Here is a 10,795-nt window from a genome sequence, read left to right as displayed (position 1 = left end):
CAGTAAGGACACCTGCCAAGTATCCTACTCCTAACAGAGAATATGCAAGGAAAGCACTGTTAATCCTGTACCTGTCAGAGGAAAAGGAACATGGCTTTAGCATTAGTTCTGGGTATATAAGGGTGGCAGACCCAGTTCACAGTGAGCTGAGCTTGTTTCTCAGAGAATTTGGTACACTAGCTTGTCTAGCACCTCCTGCTTCCTCCAAGTAACAAGCGTAGGAATGTTACAGATCAAGGCTGGGCACTCCTTTGACATTTTATATTGGGTTACACTGCTCAGTACAAACCAGAGGTGATGTGGGAAAAGCCCAGCACAATCAAAAGGCACTTGTATTGTTAGGTAGCTGCCTGAAGGGACTCCTTACCTCCTCTTTTTCTGCCTGTTTATTCAAACACCAAGGGACTGTTTTGGATAAGAAGGCAGGAACCATTTTGATCATACACACTTAGGGGAAAGGGTAAGGAATTGACTACCACTGACACAGCACTTAGGAACAAGAGATGACAGTTTCCTGATGATATGAAAGGTCTGATGCAGCTCATAAATCTTAACCGACTCTTAAAACCAAAACAGGAAAGAAAATGCCATACAAAACAATCTGTGGCAGAGTCCTTGTAGATACCATTGGTAATCTGAAATTAAACATTTCAGCCTTGTATTCTTAAATTCCATAAACAAGAAAGTGTCTTTAAGACTGTGGGTGTTAGCATAAGAATGTATTAACTAGAAAAGACAGATCTCAGATTTAATTGTCCCAGTTTTTTCTCTGGAAGGGCACCAGTAATTGCAGTAGCATCCATGGTAGAACAGGATGGAAGATGAAGACAGAAGCCCTTCCAAAGGGCTGGGCCTTCAGAAGTTCTGTTGTGAACAAGAGCTGCGAGACAAAGCTAGGACACACCCAGAGAGTACAGGCAAACAGTGTACCTGAGGCCACTTGCTTACAGTCCTGAAGTGAAAGCAAACCCTGCCACTGCTTCATAATGACGTCTGGGGCCCAATGGTGATGCTGCTGTTTGTCACACGGATCCCATACCACCCTGCCCAGTACTGCGTGTCCTGGCCTCCGTGCTGAAACCAGATGTAACGAACTCCTTCTGGGTAATTCTGGAAGGTGTGAGAAATCTGGACAGAAAAGAGAATTCCTCTTAATTTGCCTGAATAAACCAGTGCTCACCAAGAAGCTCAGAAAACTACAGTGTGTGTGTCTTACAGTGAGCTCTTCCTGAGCCCAGGTATCTTTCATTGAAAGTGCACCATACCATGTTTTTTGGGGGTTTTGGCCCTTCTCACTCTGCCTTCTCCCCAAAATACTGAGTTAAACTAACATGAAGTTTGATTTTTAAGTGCACGTTTAACATCTAATGCAGAACATACAGCAGATCAAACCAGCTAAACAATTGCAACAGAAAAGTTAAGAAGAAGAAATTTTAAGAAGAGTTAAATCTGCAATACTTGGCTACCCATGCAGTAGTTTTAAAACAGTTTTTTGATCAAAAAAAACCCTGAAGTCTGCTCTTTATTAATTATTATGAAGTATGCTCTTATTTAATTATTTAGACAGAATCTTTCATAAAACCAAGAAAGACTGCACTAAAACAACAGAGAAGCCCACAGGATTCTCTCTAAAAAATGCTGGGCACCTAAAAATAGCACCTGTTTCATGCAGAACACTACTGGTTCTTCACCATCATCAACTGCAAGGACTGACTCACATTCTCTATAGAGTAGAGGAGGCTGAAGAGCAGAGAAAGTCACTGGCACTTTTGGCCAAGCAAGAATTGAAACACACATATGTCATAACACTGCTGTAAAGCTCCTGCCTCCAGGGCTGCTGCTCACCTCTCTCCACTTGGCATCACTCCATTGCTTAATGACCACTGGCTCAGGGTGGAATTCCTCCAGGACAATGTAATCTTTGGAGAGCAGCCTCACGGTGAGCTCATAGCGGCACCCAGAGTCAAACCTGGCAGCGTACCTGGAGAGGCAGGAGGAATCAAGGAGCAGGGCTGTATATACAGCATTCAGTTTTCTTTATTTTTCAAAAGCAGTCTCCAAGGGGATCCCTGTCTGCAGAGGAAAAGGAATGTCATCCCCATAGCTATAGAGAAGTTCTAGAACTTACAGCTATCCCACCCTTCACAGGATTGCCAACTTACTCCGCTGAGTGAGTTTAGATTTAGCTTATTCTTTATTCAAGAACTAAAACTGCCAAAGAATAAAGAAATTATTTTATAGCATGAAAAGCTCCAGAAGCCTAGCTTACCTCTAGACTAATGCCAGAAATTCTAATTTTCTGTGCTTCCACTCACCAGTCCTTGACTGTAATTTCAGGCCGTTTCTCATCCATCAGCTGATTCCAATAGCCTTCTTTCTTCAGGGTAATGAGTTGAGACTTGAAGCATGGCCTGAAAAAGACATAGAAATGCTCACAGTTCCATAGAATACATCTTATTCCTCTTGCTGTCCTTTCTCTGACAGCTTTAATACCCACCCAGCTCCTGAAGGCCCTTAAAGCTGACCTGGTTAAACCCTGCCTTATCCATAGCCAGAACCTGACAAGAAAATTAACTGAATTAGCTTCACCCCAAAGTAAAAAGAATAGTTACCTATAAGGTGGATTAAGAGAGGTCTGTACTTATTTATTGGTAACAGGAAGCCAATGTCTAGTGCTTGTAAAAGTTGTTGATCCTCCTCTGGTGACAGCTTTTATTACAAGTCGTTAGTGTGACACACCTACCACTCCTGGAAGTTACAGAGCTTTGACCTTGTCACATGAAGTTCAGCTGATTAAGTTTACCAGACCCTTAACCTTTCCCTACCACCTTTGGGAGAGGAGCAGCAGGGATCCCATGTGGATTATCCTAACTATAGAAATTACAGGAAGCTCGTGGTAGGCAGAGAAATTTAGCACCTGCTGTGATAAATTCTCTCAGCAGTATCCATCTCTTCAGATTAACTGGCATGAAAGGTTAATTAAGCTCCGTCCTTTTCCCACAGGTGTAGTAACCTGCCACCAGCCTTCTAACCCTGGTGCCTTTTCAGACAGATGGGAGGAAGCAGGTTTCCCAGTTCCAGATTACTGGAATCCAGTTCTTACCCATATGAAGTGACAAAGTATTTGTGTACTGTGGGGTCTGGCATATCATTGCCATGAGCTCCAGGCAGATCCTCAATTTTCCATTCATCTCCTTCGTTATTATCAAGTGTCCAGTGCTGGAAGTTCTCTAAAAACACAGGTGTCCAAGGTGAAGGTTAGGATCTCAGTTCAGCTACCAGAGGATCTTGCTTTCATTACAATTAGCAATAGGAGAATTCTAGGAAGCTACTTGGTGTTTTCAGATCCACTGTATTTTTCCTACAGCTGTAAGTGACTCCTGTCATTATGCTGCCTTTACCTTTAATGGGGTTGTCAGCATCTAGGACAGTAGGTAGCAGATTTCTAACCTCATCAGAAAATCATCATCAGCAATAAAGTAGGATTACTGTAGTCATATTAGTCAAATCTTTGGTAACAAAAGTTCTCCAGCTGCCCAAATGTTTAATCCCAATACCTGATCGTTTCACTACCACATTTCAGTGTAAATTAATCGTCACTGCCTGTCATACGGAGCCTTATGACTCCAGATTTTTCTGGCTGAAACCACAAAGTAATGGCAAAAGCATACCTATCTACCTACAGCAGTTTTGTTGTAGGAGTTGGGCTGTGAATCTGACCTAGCAGAGCTACACCAAATCCCACAGCACCAGCAATAGCTGAGCCATGCCGGACACTGACTCATTCGGACTGCTCTCTTCGTCCTTTCTTATAAATAATGAAACAAACCTTCAGCGCAAGGGTTTTTGATTAAGTTTCTCTTCAAGTGGCAGAGCATATAGAAGATCCTCCAGTCAGAGACGCTTCTGTCCAAGCTCTGACGATAGAACCCATCACGCTGGCACTTGCGCTTCCACAGGGTGGTCAGGTCCACCACGTAGCGCCACTGCGTGCACACCAGCCGGCAGGTGCGGAGCAGGTCCCGGGCGGGCAGCAGCGACAGCAGCTCCACCAGCACGTCCTCGGGGAGGTCGCCGATGGTTGTCATGGCAGAGCGCGGGCCGCAGGAGCGCGATGGGAAATCCCCGCCGCGACGGGCCGAGCTGCCGGAAGCAAAGGGAGTTTCCCCTCACTAGGAACGGAGCCCGGACAGCCCCAGGCCCGCCGCACGCCCCGCCCGGCCCCGGCCCCGGCCCCGGCCCCAACCCCAGCCCCAGCCCCAGCCCCAGCCGCACCTGGTTCCGCCCATCTGTGCCTCCCGGACACGGATGTGCGGAGCCGCGGCCCTTCCGCGGGGCGGGCCCGGGCGGTGTGGGCCGGGCCGGGGCAATGTGGGCCGGACCAGGCCGGGCCGGGCCGGGCCGGGGCGGGGCGGGGCGGAGCCGCGCTCCTTTAGCACCGAGTCCGGGCTACTTTTCCCACACGCGCGGATCTTGATCAGGGCAGGAGCAGCCCAGGTAAGAGCCCTCGGTGCCTCCCTTGGGTCCCTGCGGGTTTCCCGGGGTGTCTCCTGGGCAGCGCCGTGCATGGACGGGGGACACGCGTGTGCTCCGAGCTTGGCTGGTTAACTGCGGTGGGAAAGGAAAAGTGAGGTACCCCCGTTCCCCCTCCGAGGGCGGGAGGAAGCCTGGCTAACAGTGCTCCATCAGCAGGCAAGGCAGCAGGAGAGGCTTCTGAAATTCCTGTACCAGCATGATCCCTCCTGCGTACTTCCTAAAAATTACATTTTAACCTTCGGGACTGGGGTTGAGGCTGAAAGTGTGGGGAGAATCGGAAGTCGCTAATGCTGTCTCTATAAGTGCCAGAGAATTTTAAATTGCGGTTTGCCTTTGCTGGGTGCAGTGCAGTTAGAGGACACATCTGAAAGTCTAGATTTAGGATGCTGTTACAGCAATCACTCTCAATTTCTTCCTTTCCTTCCCACGTTTGGCACCGCTGTATTTTGTTAAATTGTATGCCAGGGTATTTCATCTCTGTTCTTAGTGCCGTCCCAGGCTTAATGAGTCATTCCTGAGGAGTTTGGCTGCATCCATGCAGTTTGCTGGAATCTCAGCAGCTTCCAAGCACCAGGACTCAGCTGACAAAAAAAGCAGTGTCACAGTGCATCCCTCAGGGATGACGTGGGCTCTGCATCTGCACACTCATCTTTCTATAGACCTGCAGCACCAGGACCCGGAACTCAGGGCAGCAGAGAGCTGTTTGGAGTTCAGAATTAGCACATCATGTTAGAGCAAACTCTTCTGATTTAATTCCTCCAGTTGTGAGTCCACAGACAATAGAATATTGGAGAATATCAGCTGAGTTGTTTTCAGTTATGCTCAGGCCTTTGGTTTATACAGACTTCTGACTAAGATGATTAAGTGCCAGTGCTCTGAGGGAAAGCCTGTCAGAGAATGAACCACTGTAAAGGTGTCTGGCAAGACAATGCTTTGCAGCATTTGTTATCAGGGATGTTCTTAAAGGCACAACAAACACCCATGTGCCTCCCTCTGCAGAGGAAATCATTACTAAGAAGCTGATTTTTGCAGCAGTAGGGATTCTGGAAGGACTGATTCTAGCCTGTAAAATGAACAAACTGCCCACAGTTGCAGTTGTCAAATACTTGCATTTTGTGGGCAGATTTAATTCAGGATTTTTGGAATATAAAAATAATAATCTGTTTCAGGAAATTAACTTAATAACGAACAGGAGACCTTGGGGCTAGGAAGCAAAATCCTGCCTTCAGATTACAGGTTTATTTTCCCTTTTTTTCTACAGCATCCGTGAATGACATTGCTGAGGGTGGGAGACCCTCACCACTCCTTTCCACCTTCTCTTAGACAGTTCTGCCAGCCTGCCCCAGGGATGGAGTCCCTTCCTGAAGCAGTCCTGATCCGAATCCTGGCTTCCATACCTGCAGTGGAGCTGGTGCTGGTGTGCCGCCTGGTCTGCTGCCAGTGGAAGAACCTGGTTGATGGAGCTGCACTTTGGATCCTGAAGTGTCAGCAGGAAGGCCTCACCAGAGCAGAGTCAGATGCAGAGAACTGGCAAAACTTCTACTTCCTGAGTAAGAAAAGGAAGAACCTCATCAAGAACCCATGTGGTGAAGGTGAGAGACATCACAACAAGCTTTAAGGTGTCAGAGAGATGACCAGTCACTGAGAATTGCGTATATCTAGTATTTGAAAATAGATCTTAGTTGCTGTCAGGTTGCAGAATTTTCTCCCTGCCCAAGAGTCAAGTTACTTAATCCATGCAGCCAAATCCTTTAATGAGCACAAAGGCCTTTGATAATCAACCTTTGCAAAGGTTTGAAATTAACGTTAAATTAACTTTATAGAGCCTCTGCAGGGATCTAAATCATATTTGAGACACAAAGATGTCCTTTGCAGAAACCATCCAACACAGTAATGGCCATGGCATTTGTTTCTGTATTGCTTCTTGCCAAGCCATTGAGGAGAGGTGAAGCCTTTCCCAGCTCAGGGGCAAGTCTGCCCTCAGTTCACTGAGCCCTTCAGGCTGCCTTTCCTTGGAGCAGCTCAGGCCAATTGTATTTTTATCCTCCTCACCACAGCCCATGTTAAAGACTGGGCACACACCCCACATGCCATTATTCTGAGTCTCTGAACTTCACTTGCCAGAGCTACAAGCTGCTCAGCAATAAGCAGTAGTAACCAAGTCTCACACTCTAAACAGCCACAATTTCACTCATATCAATGCAGCTTTCCCATTTTTCCATTTTGTTTACAGATGACCTTCTGCAAGCTTTTCCAACATCCAGATTTCCCTCTTGAAAACCCTTATATTTAAGGTCTTACTGCTTCAGAGAATGCCACTTAGTGCTTTAGAAAACTTAGAAATAAAGCAATCAGCATCCGTCCCCAGAGTCTTTGTGTGCTGTGACACTGAAAGTGCTGGCACACTGTTTAGAATACCTAAATCCTTTCCCTGGAGTACTTTCTTAAACCCACATGTACACAGCCACTTTGCTGGGGAATGTTAAACTTTGGTGTGATTAGGCTCAGTCAGAGTAAAGGTTTTAGCCTGACCTCTACTTAACAAACATAGCCATAGTCTACGTACAAAATCAGTGCTGTGTCTTAATATCAAACTTTCACAAGGCAGAGGAAGGTTCCAGTGGGAAGTGGTCAAGTTCCCCACATCCACAGGACTCATTCAGGTCTCTTTTTCTGCCATTTGCAGAAGATTTGGAGCACTGGGGAGAGGTAGAGAGTGGAGGTGATGGCTGGAAAATTGAAGAGCTCCCAGGGGACTTCGGAAAAGAATTTCCTAGTGAAGAAGTCCATAAATACTTTGTTACATCTTATGAGTAAGGCTGCTTTCTTCTCTTACTCAGAAAAGAGGCACTTTTGGTTCCTCCAGTCCCAGGAGAGACTGTGATGCCAATTATCATCTTGTGTTTCAGGTGGTGTCGGAAGGCTCAGGTCATTGACCTTAGGGCTGAGGGCTACTGGGAAGAGCTGATGGATACAACCCAGCCTAGAATCATGGTAAGAGACTGGTAAGTATTAAGGAAGGCTCTGAGATAGGCAGAGGGTTAAGAAAGATAAGGAAGAGCAGGGAAAACATACACCTCATGTATATTGGGCCTCAAAACCTCAGCTGCCAGGATCCTGGATGTGGGGCATGGCTCACAGACAGCTCCCACAGGCTTTAAACTGTTGGAGCACATGAACTCCAAAGCCCAGGTTCCTGTGGTGAATGAGGGGAAGTGGTGAGCTGGGCTAAGAACCATTGCAGATTTCCATCTCAAACCAAGGCTACAGTAACTTGGTGAGTGTGGTAGAGCCTTTGCAGAGCTCTTACAGGTAATGCCAACAGCTTGGATCTCCCATAGGTACGCAGGACGCAGTGATGCTGGCTGCCTCTATGAGCTGTGTGTGAGGCTGCTCTCTGAGAATGAGGATGTGCTGGCTGAGTACAAAAGTGAGACTGTCACCATTCCACAGGATAATGATGCCAGCTGGACTGAGGTGAGTTACAGGTATGGGCTCAGCAGGTGGCACCCAACCTACATGAATCAGGAATATTTTTAAGCAGAAGAATTCTCCAAAGGGAGGAGAAGGCTCTGGAGTGTTCTCTGTGTTCTTTGGAGCCTGACCCTATGATTGAAAAAGGAAAAGGGAGACTGCTTTACAGGAAACTTGGAAACTTGCTGAGTCACCACTAGCAGGTATAAGGTGATGTCCAACTGGGAGTGATTAAGTGGCCTTGGAACAATGGGATCACAGCTTTTCCCACTGTAATTGTCCCCAGTGTTACCCAGCCTGCTAGGTCTGACTGTGGCCAGTGGGGCTGAAGGCTCTGTGCACTGAACAGCAGTAGGTTTGTGGTGGTTTGATACTTACTAACAACTATTTTGTCTCTTGTCCCAAAGATCTCCCACACCTTTTCCAACTATGGTCCTGGGGTCCGTTTTGTCCGCTTTGAACACGGTGGCCAGGACACGCTGTTCTGGAAGGGATGGTATGGTGTCCGTGTCACCAACAGCAGTGTGACAGTGGAGCCATAGCTATGCTTAACCAGGATCTGCATGCTGGAGCTGGCTTCCTTCAGGGCATCCTCCAGCCTTTGGATGGTTTCTGCATGGTGCTGCCTCTGGCTATAGAGCATATGGCCTTTCTGCATAGGAACATGCGTGCAAGATGCCAGAAGCCACCACCCATCCTTCCTCAAGAGGACTATGCAAAGAATGTGAGTGAATTTGTGAATGCACCACAAGACTCAGCCTCACCACTTGCACTGATGTTCTCTGTCAGACAGGAGGTCACCTAAAAATCCAGCAGATCTTCCCTGCTAAGTCCCTAATCCTCTAATCAGATATTTCTCCTGCCTGCTTCCCTGACTTAGGCACTCCTTAGCTTGAAGGGATACTTTAAGTATATTTGCTGGAAGTCAGAGTGGGAAGAAAAGAATAAAGAAAACTACAGACCTTGTGTCTCAAAACATACCAGGGAAACCCAGAGCCCTGTCCCCAGCTGTTTCCATGACCTGCAGTGGGAACCTTGGATTCTCCCACTTATAAACAGGTAACATTGGAGCTTGGCTGTCAATGCTATTAATTTAATTTTTAATGATTATGCAAAGCAAGAGAGATTGAATCCTTTTCTCTTACACTGTTCCCAGCATCCATTTATCAAGGAAAGTGTTGGGAAGAGAAACCTGCCTAATGTCCCTGGTGTCCCTTCCAACCCTGGGCCTTCATTTGGCTCCCTCAGCTAGATGGCATCTGAGAGTAATTGCTGGGGCAAGGGAGAGATGACAACAACTTAGGGAAATGGGTTAGAAAAAATTTGGGATAGAATCCAGGAATAAATGAAAAACCCATGTACCCCTTCCTGGCCTTTGCATGCTTCATGTAACAAGCATCCTGGTCATCCACTGTGACTCTTCTAGTAGGACACAGAAGCTGTTGGCCTTGCTCCCCCTCTACTGACTGTGTCTGCAACAAGTACACGTCTGCCTCTGCCATGTGCTTGCTGACAAGACAGCACTTCAGTCTCCCATTTGTGCCTTGTGCCTCTTGATACCACTCAGGGCTGTGAGCTCCATCCTGAACAGACCCCTAAACTTCCCTGAACCAAGACGGTCCCTGCTAATTATTCCACTCGGAAGAGCATCCCCTAACAGAGCTGGTGTTGCCTAGAGAAAGGATTTATATTTTTGTGTCCATCTGTCTGTCTTCCCTGCCTGGGCTGCCATTTAAGTGTTCCCTTACACGTGCAGTGACAGCTACAGCCAAAGGAAAGAGCTTCCCATCTGGACCCTGTGTCTGCTGCTTCCTCAGGCTTCCTGCACAGCTGCACCTAGATGCCACACACACACCAGAGTCCAGGCAAACATAATAAAGTGACACAGCTGTGTGTGGATTTCCTCTTTTGTACTGGGTCTTTGTCCCCTGTGCTCAAGCATCTGTCTTCTGCTTGGGTGGACTATGTCAGTCAGTTCTCCCCTACAGCAGGAGTCACTGTACTGGGTGTGATACCATGGGTGTCCCTGAAAGAGGAACATGCTCTGTTCCCCAGCACCCTGGACTCATGGGAAGCACTTAATGTGCAATGGGTCTGCAGTGTAACAGCAAGCAGAAGTGCACTTTAAACATAGCGGGAATTCATTCAAGGCACAGAGAAGGTACAGGAAGGCCTCTACAGAGCCCAGCCCTGCTGCACACATTCTGGGTCACTTGTCACTAGCTCTACTGTGAGTTCAACTTTAGTTCTGACCCAGGAAGCAACAGAATCAGTTTGGAATTTGTTTCCCTTCCCTTACCCCTGCACACACTGCCATGCTCTGCTGCTTTACCCGCCCTTAGCCTTTAATGTAACTGTTAGTTAATATTCAGCTCATTGCCAACTGCCTCCCCCACAGAAGAAATAATCCCTCAGTTTGTCCCTAAGGAATCAGTATAGTGAGGGGAACAACATTACATACCTCAGTGCACCTATTAAGTTCGGTTCCCCATCTTACACTCAGGATAAATCTCAGGATTAAGTCTTCAGATACTGTGGCCCTTGTACATAGGAGGTAGGACCATGGTCCCCACTTTGGGTCTATCTAGGCTGAAGCACTGAACACACACAGCCTCCCCAGCAGCACTGTCCCAGTAAACACAGCTGCCTGAAGCCTTTTCTCCCAGTATTCCCTCTTTATGCAGTACCCCCCATGTTCACATTGGCTGTCAGGGAAACCTGCAAAGCTTGTCGTGACCTTCCTGCTCCCCTCCAAGAGGTGTTTCCCCAGACACTCAGTACCTGC

The 10,795-nt window shown here is 47.2% G+C and overlaps 2 protein-coding genes across 2 annotated transcripts; one reads left to right on the top strand and one right to left on the bottom strand.

Moving 5' to 3' along the window:
• Positions 1-5: 5 nt before the first annotated feature.
• Positions 6-4,198, bottom strand: LOC134053017 (F-box only protein 6-like). The gene is made up of 5 exons (XM_062507810.1): positions 3,830-4,198; positions 3,104-3,230; positions 2,316-2,411; positions 1,846-1,981; positions 6-1,128 (listed from the first exon to the last, which is right to left on the bottom strand). Exons 1-5 carry the CDS (start codon positions 4,086-4,088, stop codon positions 982-984), a joined length of 765 nt encoding a protein of 254 aa, XP_062363794.1. The 5' UTR covers positions 4,089-4,198; the 3' UTR covers positions 6-981.
• Positions 4,199-5,673: 1,475 nt separating this feature from the next.
• On the top strand, positions 5,674-9,515 carry LOC134053019 (F-box only protein 2-like). The gene is made up of 6 exons (XM_062507811.1): positions 5,674-5,772; positions 5,860-6,128; positions 7,223-7,349; positions 7,446-7,541; positions 7,878-8,013; positions 8,418-9,515. Exons 2-6 carry the CDS (start codon positions 5,885-5,887, stop codon positions 8,550-8,552), a joined length of 738 nt encoding a protein of 245 aa, XP_062363795.1. The 5' UTR covers positions 5,674-5,772; positions 5,860-5,884; the 3' UTR covers positions 8,553-9,515.
• Positions 9,516-10,795: the final 1,280 nt, after the last annotated feature.

This window comes from Cinclus cinclus, chromosome 23, assembly GCF_963662255.1.
Source record: "Cinclus cinclus chromosome 23, bCinCin1.1, whole genome shotgun sequence".
Taxonomy (NCBI): domain Eukaryota; kingdom Metazoa; phylum Chordata; class Aves; order Passeriformes; family Cinclidae; genus Cinclus; species Cinclus cinclus.
Note: the sequence above shows the minus strand (reverse complement) of the source record. Positions and strands in the feature narration are given on the sequence as shown.

Coding starts and splice junctions, on each gene's coding strand:
- LOC134053017 (XM_062507810.1), bottom strand. CDS start 4,088: ATGACAACCATCGGCGACCTCCCCGAGGACGTGCTGGTGGAGCTGCTG. Junction 2,412..3,103: donor TACTTTGTCACTTCATATGG/GTAAGAACTGGA, acceptor TGTCTTTTTCAG/GCCATGCTTCAAGTCTCAAC. Junction 1,129..1,845: donor GTGATGCCAAGTGGAGAGAG/GTGAGCAGCAGC, acceptor TTTTCTGTCCAG/ATTTCTCACACCTTCCAGAA.
- LOC134053019 (XM_062507811.1), top strand. CDS start 5,885: ATGGAGTCCCTTCCTGAAGCAGTCCTGATCCGAATCCTGGCTTCCATA. Junction 6,129..7,222: donor CAAGAACCCATGTGGTGAAG/GTGAGAGACATC, acceptor TGCCATTTGCAG/AAGATTTGGAGCACTGGGGA. Junction 7,350..7,445: donor TACTTTGTTACATCTTATGA/GTAAGGCTGCTT, acceptor CTTGTGTTTCAG/GTGGTGTCGGAAGGCTCAGG.